Source organism: Trachymyrmex cornetzi, unplaced genomic scaffold (genome assembly GCF_001594075.2).
Source record: "Trachymyrmex cornetzi isolate Tcor2-1 unplaced genomic scaffold, Tcor1.1 scaffold961, whole genome shotgun sequence".
NCBI lineage: Eukaryota > Metazoa > Arthropoda > Insecta > Hymenoptera > Formicidae > Trachymyrmex > Trachymyrmex cornetzi.
In genome coordinates, this window is record NW_017300313.1 from 17,022 (window position 1) to 42,339 (window position 25,318).

General features: G+C 30.0%; 1 protein-coding gene and 2 non-coding genes across 3 annotated transcripts; 2 read left to right on the forward strand and 1 right to left on the reverse strand.

The window, feature by feature from the left end:
- Positions 1-79: 79 nt before the first annotated feature.
- On the reverse strand, positions 80-25,025 carry dgo (ankyrin repeat domain containing protein 6 diego). Its single transcript, XM_018521086.1, has 10 exons — positions 24,689-25,025; positions 16,772-16,877; positions 13,901-13,999; positions 4,186-4,395; positions 3,617-3,715; positions 3,269-3,506; positions 2,170-3,071; positions 1,297-1,540; positions 478-720; positions 80-264 (listed from the first exon to the last, which is right to left on the reverse strand). Exons 2-10 carry the CDS (start codon positions 16,862-16,864, stop codon positions 101-103), a joined length of 2,292 nt encoding a protein of 763 aa, XP_018376588.1. The 5' UTR covers positions 16,865-16,877; positions 24,689-25,025; the 3' UTR covers positions 80-100.
- TRNAL-CAA (transfer RNA leucine (anticodon CAA)) lies at positions 7,578-7,699 on the forward strand. Its single transcript has 2 exons — positions 7,578-7,615; positions 7,655-7,699. It is a non-coding gene; the product is annotated as a tRNA-Leu (tRNA).
- Positions 12,562-12,634, forward strand: TRNAR-UCG (transfer RNA arginine (anticodon UCG)). Its single transcript has one exon. It is a non-coding gene; the product is annotated as a tRNA-Arg (tRNA).
- Positions 25,026-25,318: the final 293 nt, after the last annotated feature.

The window sequence follows — 25,318 nt, forward strand, 5'->3', positions numbered from 1 at the left end:
TTTCTAGATCGAATGACGTTATATATAATATGTACATTGTAACATACGACTACAATTTAAAAGTTATATTTTTGTCGATTGAAGCTAAAATCTCTTTATGCTAAACCAAACTGGCAGTACCGATGTTAATGACAACATTGTCAGCATTTCGCTCGTAAACCGTGAGATCATGTCTCCTTGGCTGTTCCAATAAGGCAGCGAGCTGTTCTCCACTTGTAAATGATCCAGTCGAAGGTGATAAGATCACATCACAGTCTAGCTGACCTGTACAGAAAGAAAATAATATTTTATATAATATTCTATTTTTAACGTATGTTCTTAATGACAAATCTATATAATTTTAAGAATTTTAATAAAACAAAATATATTAATCTAAGAAATCTCGAAGTTCAGGTTTAATCAACCTGTTAAATAAATGTTTAATAGATAAATCATTTATTACTTATCTACTCTAATGTTGTATCTTTTTATATTTACCTGACAACGAAGGCGATGCGCCTTTACTAGAGCCATACATACGGGTACTGTATCCAGAATCATTATGAGTATCGTGTAGAGGCGGTGTTGGACTGTATACGGGATTACGTGATCTGTACGGCATTCTCGCAATACTGTCATAAGGCACATCTTTGGAGATACCCTTTCTACAATTCATCTCTTTATATGTTTTAGTTTGTTCAACATCGTCATCTTCCCCTTCGCTGCTCTCGCTTTCGTTCTCTGCGACATTAATTGTCAATTAGGATTTACGCATTACATTATACGTAAATTTAAAAGATTTTTAAAACAAAGATAATTTACAACGAATGCCATAAATTAATTTTTATGCCAAAAGTGCTAAAACTTTAAATAATAGTTAATAAAGTGATTAATATTTTTAACCAAAAATGTATATGAGATGTTATGATGGTTTCCGAGCTAGTATTTCAATAATCTCAATCAATATTATTAAATATTATTAACAAATTCGATTTGCTCATTATATGTATATAAAATCGCTTCTTCAATCAATTTTATTCTTCAAAGAAAAATTCTTGTTTTGAGTAAGTAATAATGAGTTTGTAGTAAGTATAATTTAATATTACTATAATATATCAAGAAAATATTCTTTGTTAAAAATATAATCGTTACTTAAAAGAAAAAAGATAAATTGAGTAATCATTTTTTTAGCAATAAAATAATATTTTTTGTGTGTACGCATGTCCAAAATCGGAACATAAAAAAACATCCGTCTCATATTCCAATTTTGGACACGCGTGTCTGATAACATATTTTATTATTCAGGAATTACTTCACCTTGAGAATGTACCCTCTGATTTTGTGAGCACTTAGTATGTTCTTCCAGATTGGCCTGTTCACTGCCTCCGGAGCGAATTCTTCGCCAACCATTATGCATATCAGGTACTTGCTGAAACCGCTTGATCATCTCATGAACGCTTCGGCGACCATTCCACTCCGTCATATTTTCGTCGCTAATCTTCTGAATCTTATTTTCATCCATGGACATGTTCATGCCATGCATGTCATACGACACGCAATTCTTAAAACATATTTAGATAAACATTTATTTTTTTTAATTTTATATTATTTTAATATAATTAATAAATTGGTTAAATATCCACATATAATAAAATTATGCTCTACAAAAAAGAGATTTTTATTGTCGAAAAACTTGTGTTACATCAACAAATTAATGATCCATCGAGACAATCAAATATCTATAATTAAATACAGATTTTGCAAAGTATCTGATTATAACTCTTATCAACAATATGCCATGAAAAATATTTAAAAATTATAATAGCTATATTAATATATTATAGTCATGTAATTTAATTCCGAGAATATAATGACAAAAATTGATTGCAGATTCTATTATCATATTTTGTCAGTAGATATGTCTGCTGGCAAAATACGAGTTTAGATACAGTTAATGTCAATCTTGCCGCAATTTTGTACTCAAATTTGCTGACAAACAGCTTATATTCTTTTTATGAACTATATTTTATGAATTTTTTCATGAACTATAAAGACGCAATCAATAATTACTAAATCCCAATTTAAAATCACTGCAAATAATCATTAACATCCAATTATTATTTCATTATTTATTTTATAAAATAATAATAATTATTACAGTAAGCAGATGATAATACAGTTCAATCTTACTCTTTGTTGACGTCTCCCCTTTACAGGAACTGAATCTATCGGCACCATGTCTAAGGACGAAGTTCCATCCGGCCTAACGGCTCCATCGAATGTTTCGTTCAATTTCGGAGGAATGTCCAACACTCTGAGCGCTGATTTGACTATTCCAGGTCCCGAAGGTAGGTCCCTCATAGACATACTAAGTCTAGGTATAGCCGGTATATCAAGATCGTCTAGACTTCCACGATGAACTGGCGTTTCTCCGGGAATCTCAAAGCTGCGATCCTGCGGTCGGTCATCTAACAGATCCTCTAATGATCTTGTTCTCGTTGGTAATATTACTTCCGACTGATTGTAATTAGTTTTCGCTGGTCTCTCACTATATCTGCCTCTACCACCTCGTTGTAGACGTTGCTGAAGATGCGAATACCTCTCGTCGCACCTGAAACGCTCCTCTTGAACGCACCTAGTTAATTCCGAGATTTGTCCCCTGGTTCTCCTTTCCAGATTGGCCACTTTTAGGTCCAGCTTCTCGTGTGCTTGATCAATGTGTGCTTTTAATTCGGCCTTATCTCGCTCCAACTTTGCCTCCATATGTCGGAAGAATGGCGCGCAATAGCATGTATATCCGACACCCACCGGACCCTTTCTGATATTGCCCGCCAAGTCTAAGTAATACTGTTCACCCCGCCCTAAGGGGTCAGAGGGTAATGAATCTAGACGAGGTTGAGGAAATGCTTCCGGGTCTGGGTAATAATGGCAGCCATAGGGTGACCATTGTCGACCCATAATAGCTTTTTCAAAACGGACTTTATGCTGTTTGCTGTTGGACTTATACTTCTTTCGGTCTTTTTTAGAACTGTCGCCACCGCTGGTACCACTTCCGGTCTTTTCTCGTTTTTTATCTGACTTCATTGCCTTACCTGATAAAATGATCAGATCATTTAAATATTTTTAATAATTGATTGGTAATTTTAAACTACTAATGCGAACCAAATTCTTTACAAAATATGCAACATTCACGAATAGGCAATATCATAGTTTTTCGTAGCATCTCATTAACAAACTAATCTATCTAATTATCTATCCAGCTAATCTTTTAATTAGACTAGATTCTTACCGTCATCTATTTTGCCATCTACCAAGTCTCTCTCACAGCTTTTGCTGCGCGCCCGGCTTTTACCGCGTGCCTTAGAAATAATTTCTAAGATTTCGGTATGATTCTTACGACGAGCGATATCCTTTGCCGTTTCGCCCTGTTTATTCCGTAGACTTCGATCGCAACCAGCTTCTAAGAGAATGCGCGTCAATTTCCGCCGACCCATCGCTGCTGCTATATGCAAAGCAGTGTCGCCATTCTAGAATGGATAAATGATTTGTATCGTAAAATGAAATGAAAATGAATAAATATAATAATAATTGTATTATAATTGTATTATTTAATAGAAATTTATTATCTCATACTTACTTTATTTTGGTCAGATACTTTGCACAGAGCTGAGATTAGTATACGCATTACGCCAGCATGGCCATAACGTGCCGAAGTATGAAGCGGTGTATCGCCATACTGAAACAAGAGTAAAAGAAAGAATTAACTTTTTAAGAAACACCTATATAATTTAGAGAAGAACATTTTTTATTTTATTTTTTATTATTCATACTGCAATTACAGTTTAATATTCTTGTCATCTATCATCTATTTAATCTATTTATACCAACAAAATTTTTCGTTAAAATTTGATTATTGCTGCTAGTGTGTTTATCCTATTTTACAGAAATAGAATTAATATACTATCGCTTTATTTTTTGCAATTATATCTCTGTATATTTATTATAATTTTATACATAATTATAAAACAATATATTTTTATATATTTCTACGACAACGAATTTACATATCTGTCTGCATATGTTTTAATTTAAAAAATTTAGTTTCTCAGAATTAACGCTAAACCTCTTGCTTTACTCTTATCTTCTGATCCACGCGCCGATAAATACGATAAAGCGGTTGGAAGAAAAAAAAAAGAGATTGCTCACGTTGTTCTGAAGATCGGGATTGCTGCCGGCTAGGAGGAGCTCTCGACAGCTTTGATTATGGCCGTTTTGACAAGCAAGGTGAAGCGGTGCAAATCCGGCGAGATTCCTGGCGTGTAGTGGGGCCCGTTGAATCCCGAGGGCCTTCGCCAGAACCGCCACGGTCCGACTGTAACCACGCCATGATGCCTCGTGCAGTGCCGAGTTTCCATGCTGAAAGCACGCAGACATATTCATCGACGGCTGCTTGGTGCCCGGCCCAAACTATAAGGTGTCTCGGAAGAGGCACGGACATCAGTCTCAGACATAGGATTTACATAACTGTTCATATAATAATCCTCGATCTTTTAATCGAACAGTCCATGTTAGTATGTTTCCTAGTAATCCTAGTTCTTCTAACTGTATCGTTTAGATTTCAAACGGAAATTGTGTTTCAATTTTTTATGGTAGAGAATAGATCAAGAGCTGAAAGAAGTCTTATTCAGTTTTCTATTCAATTTATATTTATCCTTTTCTAATTCGCTCTTTTTATCTCTAGAATAAACAAATTAAGAAGATTTGTGAAAAGTAATTTTTTACTATATTAAAAGTAATATTATTATAATTTTATTTTAATATAATTTTAATTTTATTATAGATTATATTATAGATTTTAATTTTAAATAAAAAATTGTTTTTAAGTACGGCGTATCTATACTGACAAAAATATTAAATTTTTATAAAAATTTGCTTGTATAGTTCTAAATAAATATTTAAATGTAATCATATATTTGATACGAAAACCATTTGATTTAACTATCATTTTTTATTGAGTAAATATTTACTCACTAAGCAAATGTGTAATACTATTCAAAGAAATATGTATTAAGGTTTAGAAAATTTTTTTCAGTGAAACTATTTCTTTCACAATAGACTTTAAAACCACCGATAAATAGACGATACTCAATGTATACTATATGTATAAAACGAAAACTATATGGAAAATTAAAAAAGATTGATACCTTTTTCTGTCTTTCTCCCGCCTTACCCCTCTCTTTTTCAAATTTAAGATCGTAGTCGGCATTTACATAAATTAAAAAAATTAATTTTTCTGCAACACTCTGTATACATGAGTATGAATATCTGAGTTGTGTTTTATCTCACATTCTACGGATAGTAAGGTGTAATATCTGTTAATGATAGTTGTTACCATTAGTAACTATAATAACAACGGACACTAATCAGTCTGTGCAAAGCAAATGAACCATTAATTTATGTTTAACATGTTTTCTGGGCATTCTATTATCTTTTTCGCCATCTTAATAATTATCTTTATTCCATAATTAACAGTTAGTCCACACTTTAAGATTTCACACATTAAATAGCATAACAAAGTATTTTTACATAAAATTTGAAAGATTTAATCTGTTTTTATCTATTTATTTACAATATAAAATGTAGAGCAAGGATACTTTACCTAATATTTATTTAATAATCTTTAGAAAATTGATTTCTCCAAGCTTGTTAAATTCAAAGTTACAAAATAAAAATTTTTACGATATTTAATCGAGATCAAACAGTTTGTCAAATCCAAGAATTTAAAGAGACACATATTCGGCGAGGTCTTAAAGTATTTCATGAAATATTCTGAAGAAATTTATCAAAAAAACATTTTTTGCATTTTTTACATGTTATTGCGTAACTTTTGTGATACAATAACTACATTTTAAAAAAATTTAAAAAGACAATATTATTTAGAATCAAGAGCGTAATAGCGAATTAAGTCATTGCAATAATTTTAAGTATAAACTTAAGTTACAAAATAACATCTATACTTTTAATCTAAAACTATTTTATGACTCTAAAATCGACTCATTCTTTTCACTATAATTATAATACCATTCAACCAGGACAGCTCTCAATTCGTAACATTAATTTTCAAGAAATGTATTACGTCGTTTAATTGAAATCCCCGGTTCGTCAGCGACTTCACAAAAGTCGCCATGACATGCCGTGCGCACAGCGCGCGATCGCGCAGCTGGTGCTCACAGAACTGGTGTACGGTACACGGTGTAGTGCAACAAAGGAAAAAGGCGGATGGGCAAAAGAGGATGACCGAGAGACTTACAACCGCTCGCCCATACTCGGCGAACAGTCGCTGGTCGATGAACCGTGCCATGCCACTCGCGACAGCATCGCCGCATACATTTAACCCATACGTGCACAATGCTGCCCGGTATATAGGGTGTTCTCGTTGAAAACTTTGAGAATCGCGTAACTTGATCGTGTTAATTATTTCTGTCTAAAAACCCCAGAGAGTAAATCTCTTTAATAACGGTAAATAATCAAAGCGTGGAGTTAAATTATATAGTTCATTCTGTATGTATACAAAGACCCAATAAATATTTAATATATTATATTTTAATAATCACACATATAACTTGGAAAATGCGGAAAAAATATAGTACTTTATACAAACATTTCTTAACTTTAAATAAAGGTAATTAAAAAATATATTAATACTATTTCTTATAATTTAAATCGAGCTTTAATGAAAGAGAAAAATAATAAAAAAAGAGAGGAAAAAAATATCAAAAAGTAAAGAGATTGAAAAATTATCTTCGCAATTTTTTGTTCTCTTTTGTTATCTCTCCCTTTTTATTGCCTTTCTCCTTTATCTAAATTAGTCTTATCTTTCATTCCTCCACATGAGAGTAATTTACTTCTGTAATAATATATCGTTTTTTTCTGATTATACAAAAAAGTACATGAAATGATGAGTCATAGTGAAACGCGCCCGTATTTACAATTCATCGTTAAAAATTGAGCTAATTATGAATTTAATTTTTTTACAACTTTAGACTATAACTAAATAAGATTTTTAAATATGTATTTTATATATATGATTTTTAATCAAATAATAATGAATTTTTTAACATTGCTAAAGTTGTGGATTAAAAATTATTTAAAAAATTTAAATTTGTTTTAAATTTGTTACAAACTTAAACTAAAGACATTTCACTTGTTATTATTGAGATCGGATTGAAGAAGCAATTAATTAATATAGAAACAACGATAAAATTTTAAAATATTTTATATATATGTATTAATAAATTAAATTATCAAATTATATTCCCAAAAATCCTATTATTAATTTTACTAATATAATTATATTAATTATTATACTAACATAATCAATATAATTATATTAATTGTCAACTAATTTTTAATAAAATTATTAATTATTCTTAAATATTTTTTTATTTAGAATGTTATATATTATGTACATCAATTTCTACGCGTAATAAATGTAAAAAATTTATCAGAATTATTGATAGTAACTAAATATTGCTAAAAATCGAAAATGGTTGCATCAACTATAAGGTGAGTTCGTTTTTAACGATCACTCGCAACATGTCAGGATGGCCGAGCGGTCTAAGGCGCCAGACTCAAGGTTCATAACCTTACCCGTCTATGACGGGTATACGGAGGCTTCTGGTCCTCTCTGAGGGCGTGGGTTCGAATCCCACTTCTGACAAATTTTTTTTTTTTTTCGTTATTTACATCGCATTATCTTGATGTCATCATCTTGGTGTACAACTATCCCGCTGTGACAAAATCCAGACAATTTCGAGTTCAAATATGGATGATTTAAACAATTTTGTTTTTTTGTATTTTATACTTTTTTCGCGTTGTTACAAAATGTTATTACGTTTGCAATTATTTTCTACATGGAGAAAAATAATGTATTAACAGCGTATTAGCCAGCGCAACAGTCTAATTACAAATAATAAATAATCTCGTTTTTATTCAATAACGATTTTAATGAAATTAATAACATGCTATTAAAACAACAGCATGACATTTATTTGTTTCATTAATATTAACGTTGAAAATTAACAAGATTATTTTTTAATTAGTTTGCTGTGGCTAGTGCTATTAAATATTATATAATTATATACAAAATATGTACAAATATTCTTTTTTCTTTTATAAAATTCCTGGTTAGTAGCTCGATTCTTAATAAAAAAAAAAATAATGAAAAAATATACCAGAATAATTAGAAGAATAATTTTCGCATTTTCTTTTACAAAAAGTCAAGTTTAAAGAAATGAGGAAAAACTGCTCACATACATGTATATGTATAATTACATTATAATAATTTATAGTTTGTATATAAAAAATTTTTTCTTATTTCTTTAAACTTGATTTTTTATAAAAGGAACAATGCGGAAATTATTTTTTTATTTTTTATTTTCTAATAATTACGTTATTATATTCCTTGTACGGCTTGTACCAAACAATAAATTTAAACAAAAGAAAAAGAGATATATGTATACAGGGTGTTCAGCGTAACGGTCCGTACGATCTTTTAGACACTTTCGACAATTAAAAGAAAAGGTTGAAAGGTGATTACCCATCTATTTCATGCGAGCTACAACATACGATAAAAAAATTAAAAAAAAATTTTTTTTAATAAAAATCAAAGTCACTTGAATTTTTTAAATAGCACCATTACATTTTTTTCAATAATATTGTAGGAATCTTCAAGACGAATTCAACGCACTATCGATATTGTCGCTTTCATTGATGTTTTATTGATTTTATTGATATACAATAAACGCATAATATTTATCACAAATACTTATTAATAAAGGAATGTTTATGTGAATTTATTAACTGATGTGAATATACAGGGTGTTCAGTATAACGGTCCGCACGATCTTTTAGACACTTCCGATAATTAAAAGAAAAGGTTGAAAGGTGATTACCCATCTATTTCATGCGAGCTACAACATACGATAAAAAAAAATTTTTTTTTAATAAAAAATCAAAGTCACTTGAATTTTTTAAATAGCACTATTTCATTTTTTTCAATAATATTGTAGGAATCTTCAAGGAATCTTCAAGACGAATTCAACGCACTATCGATATTGCCGCTTTCATTGATGTTTTATTGATTTTATTGATATACAATAAACACATAATATTTATCACAAATACTTATTAATAAAGGAATGTTTATGTGAATTTATTAACTGATGTGAACAAATATTATTGATTTAATCGATATTTAATACCAAATTTACATCACTATAAATATAAATTAATGAAAAAAAAAACTGTAACTTATGTAAGCAAATGTTCAAATTGCTTGCCTCCTTCTGCAACACAAAGTTCTGCTCTTTTTAATAAATTAGTATGAGTAGCAGCTATTATACTATTTTGATCCAAAGTTGCACAAGCTGTAATTATTCTTTCTCGAAGATCTTGAATATTATTTATTGGAGTTTGATATACAAAAGATTTCAGATGTCCCTATAAGAAAAAATCCATGTGCCGGCCATCGGACTGATCCATATGTACTTATAACACGATTTCCGAAGATATCCCGAAGATAATTTTGAACTATTCGTGCATTATGGGCTGGGCAACCGTCCTGTTGAAAATACATACTCCGTTCTATCACAGGGAATATTTCGCATTAACTCTGGCAATTATGAATTGAAAAAGTGCAAATATCTGTGTGATGTTAAGTTTTCTTCGTAAAAATATGGTCCAATTAAATAACGATTTAGTATACCACACCAGACGTTAATTTCTGTATTAAAAAAATGAAAATATGTATGTATGTATGTAGATTAAAGGAGAAAAGAAATGATAAAACATAAGCTCAAGTACCTATTTTAATTTCAAAGTTCCGTACTCGGATCCAATGCGGATTTTCTGATGACCAGAAATGTTGATTACGTCTATTGATTATACCGTTATTGGTAAATTTTGACTTATCCGTCCACATAATTCTGTCTAAGAGAGAGATACAAGGACTTTTTTCATAAACAATAGCAAGCCATGCTAGGAGTTCTAAACGTCGTGTCTCGTCAGTTGGACGTAAATGTTGTACAAACGTCAACTTAAACGGGTGATATTTATTTTCTTTAAGTATTTTATGTATACTTCCAACTGATATGTTCATTTCAGCAGAAACAGCATAAACTGACGTATGTGGATTTGCATGAAAATAAGCCAATACTATTGCAGAGTTATCATTATTCGAAACTACGCCACTTCGATTAGAACGTTTTCCATCAGGGAATTTACCAGTTTCCCGCAAACACTGTTTGCTTTTAAAATGCTTTTAAAATTTCTTCTGCATTCACCAAATATCAAGAATATATCACTTTTTCCGAATTAGAATAACGATTTATTGTTGTTATTAGAACAATTAATATTCGCTTCAGAAGAAGACTCGGAGAATACTAATAAGCATTTTCAGAAAGCTTTCAGTGATTATGTTTGCATTGCGATATTGTGATAAATATTATGTGTTTATGTATTATTTGTAACAGCAGTACTTACGAACATACACACATGTACTTATTTAATCAAATATAAAACCAATAAATCAATAAAATCAATAAAACATCAATGAAAGTGACAATCTCGATAGTGCGTTGAATTCGTCTTGAAGATCCCTACAATATTATAGAAAAAAATGTAATGGTGCTATTTAAAAAATTCAAGTGACCTTGACTTTTTTATTTAAAAAAATTTTGTTTTAATTTTTTTATCGCATGTTGTAGCCCGCACGAAATAGATGGATAATCACCTTTCAACCTTTTTTTTAAATTGTCGGAAATGTCTAATCGTTACGCTGAACACCCTGTAGACATATTTCATACACAACTGAACATATTCTTATACGAAAAATTTTTCGAAGTACTTTTAAAAAAAAGAAACAAGTGTTTCAATTTAAAAGACACGGCTGACAAGAGAAAGAAGTATTTTAATTTAGAAAAGCCTATTATCAATGAATCAGATATAACTAGGTTTTTAACATTGCCGGTTAAATAAACGAGTTAAGCAGCTAAACACTTAATCGCAGCGATACCATCGGTCCAGCCTATTATTTTCTAGAACACGGCGGATGTGTAAGTCTCGTCGATAGATATTTAATAACGTCGATATAGCTGGGTACCATGGTGAACATCGCTGTTCGTTCAAGGTCACGCCGTAATAACGGATATCAAGTATTCAGGTACGTAGCTACGCCGGTTGTGTGTACACCACTCGGTCACACATTCGCGGGTATATAACGCTTCTCCCACGCGTACATTTGCCGGCTATCCGGCGGGATGTTGCTGCTCGGAGCATTTTAATGTATTCACCCCTCCTAGGAGAAGGAGAATCGGACCGGGCATGCTAATTGTCTGCGGAACAATAGTGGGATTCTTCGACGGGTATGCGATTCCCCCGGCCAGGTTGTATCGTACATCGGGAATAATTTCGTTTTATTTCAACCCACGTATATGTATATGTGCGCAACATGAGCGCGTATTCCGGTGCTTTTACGAGTCGTTCCGTGCCTACATGTTCGACCCAGCCATGAACAATCGAATGTCAACGTAACTCCCTAAATTCTTTAAAATGGAATCTCATTCCGAAGAGTGAAAATTGAGCTAGTGGTGAAAAAGAGTAGCTCAATTTTTAATCTTTAAGAACGAGATTTACTTTGAAAGTATTTAAACATACACACGAATCTAAACTCGTTATATATTACCATTTTATACATAAACTATGAATTGTTTGCATGGAGAATGAATGTTAATATCGTGCGCAATTATTGTTAATCCGCAATTACTTATTAATAGAAGCATCAAAGTGTGGAAAAGAGTATAAAGAAAATTTCTTCGAAAATTTCTTCGGAATAATCTTCAAAGAGGCAATAACTCTATACTTTTGCAAATTGTAAATAAAAATGTAAGATATAAAATAATATGAGTATATATTAAAAAAAGATAGAGCCTTCAATCAAAGTAATAATAAATAATAGTATTTTCATATATGTATGAAAATGTAATTATCTCAAAGCCGTTATACAGTTGAGATTACTTTCCCCTCTGCGTTTAGTACAGCAGTATTGATTTATCTACCGCGTTATTCTATAATTTGCGACGTTAAATATAGTTTTACAATACAAAGAAGAAAGATATGAAATACATACGTTTCACAAGACTGTAAAATAATATTTAATTATGTCAAAAAGTTATTATTTATCATACTTCTCTCCTTATTGCGTAACAGATTATTTTCTCTTTTAAGTGTTTGTAAAAAAATAATTTTATAATATTATTAAGAAGAAGATAGAAATTACACATTTTATAGAAAAAAATAATTTTTCTATCTAAATACCGTGTCAGTAAAAGTCATTAATCATCGACAAATATTTTCCTTCTCAAATTTTTAATCAACGCATAACAAATTATTTTCTCTTAATTTTTCGTATTAAAATAAGCATAAACCTGATGTTAATGTAAAAGTAGGGTAAATATATTATGAATATTGGTTTTCATAAAAGTTGATCATAGGTCTTCATGTATAGGGTAGCTACCCTTCATAGACCGTGTGGCCTAACGGATAAGGCGTCGGACTTCGGATCCGAAGATTGCAGGTTCGAATCCTGTCACGGTCGGTATCTTTTTTTCTTTCTTTTTTCCAGAAAAATATAACAAATTGTATAAAGATATTGCAAAGTAACACTTGAAAAATATGTATGCAAAAATAAATACGTTAAGAGAATTGAAAACGGTATGAGTTATTATATTTTAGTTATTCAATTAAAAATAATACGAGTTATATTTTATCAAATTAATATAGTTGATAATTAATTATATATAAACGTATAATTAATTATGTATCTCTTAAAATAATCATATATTTTTTTTTATAATTACGGAGAGTTCGATTTAAGAATAATATAAAAAAGTAACATTTGCAAATTTAATACCATAATAACTTTGAACTACAATTATTATTTAAAAAATGTAAATATCTAATAAATTACTAGAAGAAAAATTAGGAAACGTAGCCAAGGGAGATTATATTAATTGTAAGAATAATATCGCGAAATTGATTGGAAAATAAATGTATGAGACAAGGTATACAAAAGTTGTAACATCTTATAATTTTTAAGCTTATCTTGCGAACAATAAATTCAAAAACAGGATATAAATTCAAAAGAAACATTTTGTAAATATTTGATTTGCGCATGCGAGAGAAACATTGTTTAGTTTATTGTTATATTTATATACATAATAATAAATTCATAATTAACTTATTTTTTATTTTTCTGCTTTTATGCAGTTACAATATTATCTATTATAACCCTGGTAAAAACTTTTTTCAAAATTTTTCATACAATTTTTCAGAATTTCTATATAATTTTATAACTTTTTCACATTTTTTATACGAATTGAAACACTTTTCAGAAAATTTACATCTTTTCTCAGAATTTTCCTTGTATGATAATTATGAAATATCGTAAGATCTCTAAAATTTTTTGTAAGTATAATTTTCTGATAAAATGTTATAAAATCTAAAAAATTAAAAAATATTTTTTAAAAATTGTAGGATGAAAAATCTCAGAATATTTCAGAATTTACATACGAAAAATTCTACGAGAAGATATAAACTTTCCGAATATTTCTGAGTATTTCCGAAAAATGTTCCAATTTGTATAAAAATTATAAGAAAAATTTTCACCAGGGAATGTTTAGAAATATTCAGTTACTCGCTATTTTCCTCCTCTATTCTAATATTTACTAGTAATATTTAATATATCAGTATTATATCGCTGAAAATTCAATAATTATTTATTGTCTTTGCTGAAGACAAATGGGTTCTATATTTTATACAATACCTAAAATATTTAAAATGAAATTTATGCTGCACTACTCACCTCGTCAGTGGCGCTAACGTCGACGCCCTGCAGCAACAGGATCTCGCACACTTCCACGTGACCACCTGCCGCGGCCAGCAATAGAGGCCCCCGACCATTCTGAAACATGACAGGAATCTTGAATATCTTCGTGCAACTGTGCATGCTCGAGAAAACTTATTAATTAAGAGTCATGCACTGAAAACATTAAAAAATGAATCCCTTTCAATAACGCCCGATAAAATTTCTTAATCAGCTACATTTAATTTCTTTGACATAAATTAACGTTATATAAAAATCTCTTTGTCACAGTCAATCTTATAATGCACATTTGCTTTTATTAGGTGTACAACTTTGCTTCCGCCGTTTTCCTATAGATGGCTTTAGCGGTAAGTGGTGGTCGAAATAAATAGATCATAGACGTTATACAATAAACTTGGGCATCTGTCAACATAACCCCATAGAAACATTAGTCGATTTGTGTCTGCATCATAAAGTTATTCTCGATTGAAAATGTCAGTTTACGAGCGAAATTCTCGTCATTTGCGGGAGGTTTTAATTTTCTGCTTCAATATGAAGAAATCTGCGGCTGAGGCTCATCGAATGCTCTCAAATACTTATGGTGAGGCCGCTATTAGTGAAAGAACGTGTCGTGAGTGGTTTCAACGCTTCAAGAACGGGGATTTTGACGTCGAAGAACGATATAGCGGTGGAAGAGAGAAGGTTTTCGAAGATGCAGAATTGGAGGCATTACTTGATCAAGACTCGTGTCAAAATCAAGAAGAATTGGCACGATCATTGGGAGTGACTCAACAAGCCATTTCAAAACGCCTCAAAGCCATGGGAATGATTCAGAAGCAAGGAAATTGGGTGCCGTACGAGTTGAAGCCGAGAGATGTTGAACGGCATTTGTTTGCTTGTGAACAGCTGCTTGAAAGGCAAAAACGGAATGGATTTCTACATCGTATTGTGACTGGAGAAAAATGGGTTCATTACGATAACCCCAAACGCAGAAAATCATGAGGAATTCCCGGCCATGCTTCCACGTCGACGGCCAAACCGAATATTCACAGCTCCAAGGTCATGCTCTGTATTTGGTGGGACCAGCTCGGCGTAGTGTATTATGAGCTGTTAAAACCGACTGAAACAATCACAAGCGATCGGTATCGAACGCAATTGATGCGTTTGAGTCGAACATTGATGGACAAACGGCTGCAATACAACGAGAGACACGATAAAGTGATTTTGCAGCGTGACAATGCTCGCCCCCATGTTGCGAAAGTGGTTAAAACATACTTGGAAACGTTGAAATGGGAAGTCCTACCCTACCCGCCGTATTCTCCAGACGTTGCTCCCTCTGACTATCACTTGTTTTGCTCAATGGCACACAGCCTGGCAGACCAGCACTTCCGGTCTTATGAAGAAGTAAAAAATTGGATCGATTACGTGGATCGCCTCAAAAAATGACCAGTTTTTTCGACGTGGGATTCGTACGCTGCCTGAAAGATGGGAAAAAGTAGTGGCCATCGATGGACAATACTTTGAATCATTAATGTATAACCAATTTTTTGCAATAAAACCTCGAATTTCGGAAAAAAAACGGCGGAAGCAAAATTGTACACCTAATATATAAATAAATTTATAAATTAATTTCTTCAATTTTATACCTCATGTACGCAATAAAGTTGTATTTTATATTAATATTTTTCTCTCAAAGAATCACGGAATACTACCTTTTTCACGATTTATTATTTTGCAATGTTAACTCAAAAACTCCCATTACTCAAAAGTTAAAAAGTTCTGTTTATTACTTTAAAGTAATCCCAAAAATTCACTCGTATGTACGTACATACATATAAACGAATTATGCATTTATATATTAAAAGTACATCGCATATGAACGAATGCGTTATAAACACACAAACTTCAAAAAAATAGAGATTTACTATTTGTTAGCAACTGTGAAATGTATTAGTGCAAAAACAAGATCTTTTTCCTATTTTAAATAGATTTATTGTAATTTTTTGCAAAATTGCTGTTATATATTGTCTAGGAAAATTAATAAATCAAATCTCATGCAATAGAAAAAATGGTGACAAATAATTTAATAGCAAATAATTGATAATTTTAGTCACATACATAGAATTACAAGTTATCAATTAATTAAAGTATAAGCAATCTTAGTAAGCACATTAATCAATCTGATAGTCTATTTCTATTCTTTTATATTCAGCAGTGCAAAAGATAAATGTGTATCGCACCTATTTGCATTGTAAATCTAATCTAATCGATGCAGTTACATATATTACATAAGAAATCATGCCGCCTACGAGAGCGAAGTAAATTAATAGCTGAAATTAATATATTTCTGCCAGCCGCCCTCGAGGCCGTTAATAAAGTTTTCCAGACAGTATTGCGAGTAATTACAAGCGGAATTCAATTTAACGCCTTGTGGTAATTTTAAACTTTTTCTTAATAATATTAATTTATTTATTAAGAGTCGTTTTTCAATTTTGTTTCTACAAGATCTTTAAAACATGAATATAATCACAATAAAATCTAGATATTATAACTGACGTTATTTATCGACATTTTGATGTCAAAATGACATTAAAGACGTCATTTTAATGTCAAAATGACAACAAATAACATCAACTTGCTATTTGAGCAGTAAAATGATGTATATTTTTTTACTTTTTATAGAGAAACTATTTGTTGATCTAAATTTTAAAAATTTGTGATTTATTTTTCGAAAATACTCATAAAAAGATATCAAAAGAATTATGTTTTTAAAAATTAAAGTTACATAAAAGAAATTTTTGCATTAAATAAATTCTGTTCATGTGTGTATTATGGAAAAACTTGAAAAATTTGAGAAGTAAAAAGTCATACTTCGTCAGGCAACGGTTTAACATTTTCGTTGAGCAAGCGTGCAACTCGATCAACGTCACCATGAGCAGCTGCCTCGCGCAACTTTTCTGCCATTCCAATCGCACATCTGTAATCAGAATAATGCATATTATTTCAAATAATAGCGAGTAACATATATCTTGAAATTGTTTTGTAACTTTAATAAATTTATTATGCTTTATGTGTTCCATTTTATAAACAGCAGATCATTAGTATCCATTTAATTTAAAGTAATTTAAACGAATTAAATTACTCCGACATAAAAAAATTGAAATCTTTTTGTTTTAAAATATAAACTTAAGAACAATATATACAAATATATATACATATAAATATGTACACAATATATACAAATATGTTCGTCTAATTAATTTGTATGAAAAAAGCAAATATATATATATTCATTATAAACGCCTTTATATATTCTACCTAAAAAAAACTAGGAAATTTTAAAGAAAATTAATAGATTTTTTTAAATAGTCGAAAATATTTTAATTGGTTATGTTAATACATAAATAAAGAATAAAAATTGTAAGAACTATACAGAGTGTCATGTAATTCATCCGGCAACGTTCATAGGCAGATAGAGCGGACTAAACTGAGTCAAAAAGTCCTCTACCATTTTACAATTTTTGCAATAGAGAGTTAACAAGATATTATTTACTAAAAATCTGAATATTGGTTTTCAATAATTTTTTACTCAACTTTACAGAAAAACAACAAGAGATAAAAATTGTTGATTTTCTTCTCCTAAAGTTCTAAGAATTTTTTCAGAATTTTTTCAAAATTTTTTCAGTATTTTTTAATGTTTAACCGTATTTTCTCATATTGGTAGAAATAAGAAAATGCAGTACTAAAAAGCTGATAAAAAATTCTGAAAAAATTCTTAGAGTTCTAGAAGAAGAAAATAAACAATTTTTGTCTCTTGCTGTTTTTTTTTTGTAAAATTGACAGTATTTGAGAAAAAAATTATTGAAGACCAATATTTGGCAATTTTTTTAGTAATCTTATTAACTATTACGAAAATTGCAAAATAGTAGTGGACTTTTCGATTCAGTTTAGTCCGCTCTACCTGTCCACGAGCGTTGTTGGATGAATTACGGGGCACCCTCTGTTATTAGTGCACAAAATTATTTTAAAATAAATTTAATTTTACTTAAATAACAAACATGTTTAAAAAATATAACTTTTTATGCATTTAAATATACTACTAAAATCTATCTTATAAATTTTATAATTCACCAAAATAAATTACTGAAAATTGATTTTATTTTCAAAGGATATTCAAAGTAGTCGAATCATTTAAATGAACTTCGCAAAATTTAAATGTCACTTCTTTATGGAGATAAACTTAACGCGTTAAAGAAGTAAACCAAGATAGCGTCTAATGGAATTCTCGTTAAGGAAAAATCAATTTCTCTTTTTCTCGAATCAAAGAGAGTGTTCGTGGGCGAAGTTTGTACATTTTCAATTTTTTCGAATTCCAGCATTTATTTTATCTCTTTTATTCGCATCGTATAATCCGTGTAACGTGCGAACAGTAAATTATCTCGATGCCTGGCGTGGCAGTATATGATCTAGGATCCGAAGTGCGTTCGCTAATGAGGTAGACCTATACTTCCCTGACGGAGCAAGACTCGTCGTCCGTTTGTAACATTAATCTCGGTCGTGGTTATTTCTTTATAGCGACTCTCTATAACGACTCCAGAAATAACGTTGATGTGAACCAATGATAGTATGTGGAGAGAGAATTTATGAGCGACTCGTAAAAGTACCATGAGGCGCGAACTGATATGTAATCCAATCGAAATGAAAACTTTCCAGATAATTTCTGCATTTTTTAAACAATGTACATTAAAAGATATGTACTGAGATTTTTCTCACTTCCCCCTTCTGTCACATTTGTCAAGTTTACAGCGATTATAACGCTACGAGCGAGTCAAGAAAAAACACAATGTGCACGTGTAAAACCCAATTTAATCTTCATCTTAAATTATTGAGACATGGATGTAACCAAGGAAGCAGGGAGGAGACCGTGACTAAATCTTAAAGAAGAAAAAAATAATTAAGACCTCTTAAACCGGACTTATGCTTAATGAGTATTCATAAGAAATTAATCTTGAAAAGAAGAAAGAATTAAAGAGGTAAAAATTATAAAAAGATTTTCTGAGAGTGTTACAAATTCAAGTTTTTCCAATTCGAAGAATCAGTTTACAATTTTAAAACAAACCTAAAGTAAATTAGTAAGTTAAATATGTGTAATTTTATTATTTACGGTGGTAATTAGTTAAAAATAATAATATAAAACAAAAAAAAAACAAGTTCAATCACAGTCTATATCACTCGACTACCAAGTCTGTATCAATTATAACGCTACAAGCAATTCAACATAAACACAATGACGTGCACGTATAAAACTCAATTTAATCTTCATCTTAAATTATTGAGACATGAGTGTAACCAGGGGGGACAAGAGGGCCGCGGCTAAGTCTTAAAAGAGAAAAACAAAATTAAAATCTCTTAAATCTGACTATGCTTAATGAGTATTCATGCACGTAAGAAATTGATTTTAGAAAAAAAGAAAGAATTAGAGATGAAAGATCTTCTGAGATGGCACTCCAAGATGGCTAGTGTTATAAATTTAAGTTTTTTTCAGTTCGAAAAATCACTTTACTATAATATTTTAAGAGAACCATACAATAAATTAATAAATTAAATATATATATTATAATTTTATTATTTACGTCAGTAATTCATTAAAAATAATAATATACAACAAAGAAACAAGTCCAATAGTCATGTTTAAAAGTCTCTAATTTGACTTCCCTTCCTTAAATAAAATCCTGGCTATGCCGATGTATTGAGATACTCTATATATATATTTATAACATTAATTTTCTACATTAATGATTCCAAGAAATGACGTTATAAACTAAGGATTAAATGTATCGACCTGAAAATGTTGTAATTATATTCCATCCATCAAATCGTGGTCAGTGGAATTCGATTACGTCCATGTACTTACGCGTCTCGCCCTAAAATAATGAGACGCGTCCGGACCATCCTAACTTATTAGTGTTTTACTGTTATGCGTCGCAGCATTAAATTCAAATATCAAACGGCATACCTATGCAGAGGAATCACGCTTCATCAACCGTTTAAACACAGATGGGAACGAATTACTGTGAATACATGCGTGTATGATGTTTTCCTTTATTAACTCAAGTTGTAATTTTCTAATTTGCTCTAACTAACCGAACAATATATGACATGTACTTGGCAAACAGACAAATGTAAATCTGAAAAATTAGTTTTTCAGAAGAAACTAAAATGCAAAATCGCCATTTTCAGGGTAAATAAATAAATTGAATAAATAAATACACAAATGAATCAGATTAGAAATTACTTTAAAATTATTTTAACTGTTATAAATATAAAATTTCGGCCTTGACTTTTATTAGTCTTGAACGGATTGTTAATTTTTATTTAACTTTTATTATGTCAAAATAAAAAGTAACGAACAGCAGCAAGTTGAATGTAATGACTTATTAAACTGTCTTTCCAATCAGAGTACAAGTCTTATATTAATTATAGTAATCAAACGCCTATCAAAATTTTTTAAATTAAACTTATTTATTTGATGCTCTAATTTGATATTAAAATATATGCACGTTATACACAGATTAACTTTATAGATCACTCTTGGTACCAGAGTACAGATAGAATTAAAATATTTTAAATATTATAATTACACATATATTTATGTTACCTTTTTTCTTCAAAATTGTAAACTACTGCTTCCTTATACATATATTCCTTACACAGATTACGGACATTCCATCTTTTTGTTTATATTACGAATCTGGATATAAACGGTTTCTTATTCTCTTTGCATTGAATAAAAAGGCGGAAAGGAAAAAATGCGGTTCTTTCCAATCATCTTGATTTCTATCCTCCCTCTTTTTGTAGATGACGGAACTTAACTTCGTCAATAACCGGCACTACGGCGGACGAAACTAATAATTTTATCATGTTTATTTTATATGTCGGTGATGCATCTCACGCATCGCCGTATTTCCTGTAGCGCGACCACACCGCGATATTATATGACAAGCAGAACTGATTTCTGTATTTCGTTTGCATCCTTCTCAACAGAGAGCCACCTCTAAATAGACTCAATATATTAAGTACAATAGATGAATATTATTAATATTAAATTAATTAAAATTCATAAGACGCTGAAAAATTATTGTACAAACTTTATTTGCAAATTTTTTTATTCATTTAAAGTTATTTTTAACAAAAATATGACTGAAAGATATCCTTTTTATCTCTTTAATTTTAAATATATTTAATTTATATCTCTTTATTAATAATTATTTATAATATAATAATTATTTACTTATTCCTTAATTTTTAAAATATTTTGACGATTCAGTATTATATTAAAATTCTTTAACAAAATGCTCTGCTAATTAAATAAAAAGTAAATATTTATAATTAGAAACAATTGTAAAAATTTACAAGGAACTCACATTCTTTCTTATGACTCAAGAAAAAGAAATTTTTTTAAATCATTTATACAAAGACTTATTTCTTATATTATTGCTTTTAAATTTTCAATGCAATAACTAAAAAATTATATAAATGTATTTTTTATATAAAACGAAGCAATAATGATTCTAAAATATTCTACAAGTTTTTAACGGCACGATTGGAAGGTATAGAATTTACAGCGTTTCTAAAAGAACTTGTTTAAGAGAACGGTCCTATCTGCAAGATCATCAACGGTAGCTTAACGAAATCGCTGTCACGTTTCCAATCAACCTAACGACTTAATACTATGCCAATGATATCAAGATCGATATTGATTATTATCTACCAGAAAGCGCGTTGTTAATCGAAGAAAAAATTTTAAAGAAAACCGATCTCCGTTATTAATGATATTTATACGCATCAGCTATCTTCACAAAAGGAAAACGAATAATATCTAAACATTAACAGTTATATTGTTTTTCTCTGTATTTTTTCGAAAATGATAGTAAAATATAGTATTAACGAAACATGCTACGCATGAGTTTAAGTTTTTTCATAAAATATTTTATGAAAAAAAAATATATATATATATATTATTTGGAAAAAAATGCAATCTTTCATTATACGATTTAATTAAAATTTTAAAATAGACAAGCAATAATATACATTTGCAATCAAAATAATTTACAGATTTGTTATCTAAAAATATATTTATACACACAAAAGTTTGATATTTTTGTTCATGAATTGGAATAATATCTTATTATTTAATACATTACATTATTTTATTTGAATCGTATTTTTCATAAAAAATGGAAGAAAATATTGTATAATAAAATTATTTAAAAAATTGTAATATTGCAAGAAAAGATTCTTGATGTGTTGATATAAAAAATTATTTTGACTGTTAATTGCTCAATCGTTTAATAAAAAAATTCTCATTTTACATTTAATTAAGATATAATTTTATGCTCGCACGATTGTTAGCGACACGAAAGATATACTCCGGGCTTTGAACGTTACATACACCCTATCTCGGAAAAATACATGACAATTATCTACTCGCCTCGCTGGCTTCAACCGAACCGACCGTCCCATCTCGCACATTCCTGCACATTTCGTCCATGATCCGGCGTTATAAAAAACGACTCCATCATAATGACGGCGAGCCGAGTTCACTTCATCAGAGAATTAAATGCACAAATTACATCTGACCTCTCATCACAAAGTGGTTTGCAGCAAAATAACTAATAATTTAATCTAAATAATAGCTATGTTGAGCACAATGCACATGTTTGTGTATATAAAAAAAGAAGAGTTACAAATAAAAATGCTTAAATTCTAAATTCGAGTGTCATATTCGTCTAAACATAAAGAAATTATCCACGAATTTGAGATGGATTTAATTAATAATGTTTATTATGAGAAATATTTTACAAATTACTTATAGACACTGAAACCTCGACTTATATATTAGATTTAAACGAGTTACCCTTACTAATTTCCCTGATGAAAGTTCTTAAAATTCTCTTTACATAATTTCATCTCTTTATATAATTAAATATATCTGAAGAAGCTCTTAAGATATCTATCAAAAATCTTCGTAAATTTAAAATATAAAAATTTTTTGAAAATATCATGAAAGAGGATTTTATCTCACGGCCTTGTTTTATTCCCAAGTACACAAACTTGCCTTTATTAGTATCAGTTAACAATATAACTATATACATATTATTACGATTATTGTACAAGGGGAGACCAGGTCTCGTTGGCACAAGAAGTAAGTTGGCATTGCGTTCCGTTTATATATTTGTGGCGAAAGAAACAATGGAAGAGTTACTGCAAAATATCTCTTTCATAACATACTTTTCCTTAAGTTTCATTTAAAACAAATAAATATTATAATAAAAAAAGAGAAAAATCTAATTCACGGGGAATCAAGTAGATTTTCGAAATTTTATTTAAATCAAATAAGTATTATAATAAAAAAAGAGAAAAATCTAATTCACGGGGAATCAAGTAGATTTTCGAGCTTTTCAATATTTCGTATTAAATGTTTCTCAGCTTGAGAAGATAAATCTAAATGACGTATTATCAGTTAAAAGAAAAGTTTTCGTTACTATATGGCATGTTATTTTAAGTAATAACAGTAATTTGTTATAATAAAATCATTAAAATCAAATGTATGTAGAGATGGGGTACTACCGTGTATAAATATGCATGTGATAAAAGCAGAAAATGGTAAATACTTTATAATATAAATATATATTTCTTATGAGAAAACGAATGTAATAATGTAGTTGTTGTTACGATGACTACAATGAATATAACCTACTTATTTTCACGGTCAGATTTGTGGTTAATTTTTTCTATACATTGAATTGTCTTAATATCTGAGCATGTTTCATATTTTTGAGTGCTTTCTATTTAGCAACACAAATCAACGTAAGTATTACTGTCTTCTTCGGTAGTTAACTTCAATGAGTAACAAAGACATTTAGTGTTGACTGTTTGTATATATGGACAACTTAACCCGTGCCATGTATACCAATTTACCCCACTATCGGGGCAAGCTGGCTGCAATGCAGCATGTTCGTATTTCACTTACTACAAAGAAACTATACACTATACAGGATCGTTCCTAGCATGAAAATGTAGAAAAAGGTTCTTTCAATCATATTAGCATAATTTAATCATAACAATCAGTCATTTAAAGGATCTAAAACTGTGAAAGCTGTGCCAACGAGACCCGGTCTCCCCTAATTTGTTTATGGCGCGCAGCATTGTCGGATGGATAGTACCGACGCCGCCACGTGTGAACATACACACGTACAACCATGTGTGTACGAGCAAATACTTGCGTCTAACTAGCGCGAAACCGGTATTTGCGCCTTCTAGTAAAACTTTACGAGAATATACAGAGTGCTTCAACAAAGCTTATAAGCATTAAAGGCGAAACTCTGAACGCAGGCACTGATAAAGCACATGTACGAACTCTAAATATTATTATTCTAAAGATTCAGAAATTAATATAAACTATTAAAAGTAAACGAACTTTCGCAAATCAACGTCTGTAGTAAAAGATTGTATAAATTTCTTATTCTTCTTTTTTTATAAATATAATTTTTTTTTATTTTATAAATATAAGAAGATATGTAAGAAAGTAAACATAGAAGATGAAGAAAAATTGGAAGATGTAAAAATACACCATATTTAATTAACTAAGAAGAGCTTATTGTATAACAAGAAATTTTTTCTCTTGTTCCTTTCTCATTATAGGACATGAACAAATGGAGCTTTTTAATACGTTTCTGTGATCATTACACGCCCTTATCGCTTACAAAGACTTACAAATACACTTACCGGCCATATACGCTTATCCAGAGGGCGTCACTTGCGAAAGTAATCCTTAATGCGTATTAAAATCCGTTAGATAGTATGTCTTTTGCAAAATCTATCTCCAAGCGAAAAGCATAAAGGCACACATTGCTATTTTATTACACTCCGAATAAACTATCACACAAAGACCTGATCTTCTTGCCGATATCACGCAGCACAAAAGTCATTGAACACCAGATATAAAGGATCATCATCAATGTAATACTTGGCTCGAAGAAATTTAACTTAAAACAAAATTATTTATCACAAAATGGCATTCCACGTCTTTTAATGTTGGAATTTAATGAAGAAAATGGAAGATCCGTTATAGAATTCTGTAAAAAATAATATTACTGTTATCTCAGAATCAGCTTAAAACAAGTCAGTTATTTCAATTTAATGAATTAATTTCTCATTCCTTGTGCATTAAAATTTATTCTTTTCAGTATAATAATTTGTGTAGGATATAATCCATATTAAATCCATATTTAATTTTCAGGTAATTACAACAATAGAACTTAAAGAGATAAATCATTAAGAATTTTCACATATCGCACCTATTTAAATAGTTTATTAAATTTTTTTATTAAAATATAAATAATTATTATCATTTAT

What these genes read in the sequence shown, in the direction of transcription:
- dgo (XM_018521086.1), bottom strand. Translation starts at nt 16,864, where the DNA reads ATGGCAGAAAAGTTGCGCGAGGCAGCTGCTCATGGTGACGTTGATCGA. An exon ending in AGGGGAGACGTCAACAAAGA is followed by an intron (nt 1,541 to 2,169) that starts GTAAGATTGAAC and finishes ATATGTTTTAAG; the next exon opens with AATTGCGTGTCGTATGACAT. An exon ending in TCAGAGGGTACATTCTCAAG is followed by an intron (nt 721 to 1,296) that starts GTGAAGTAATTC and finishes TTAATGTCGCAG; the next exon opens with AGAACGAAAGCGAGAGCAGC.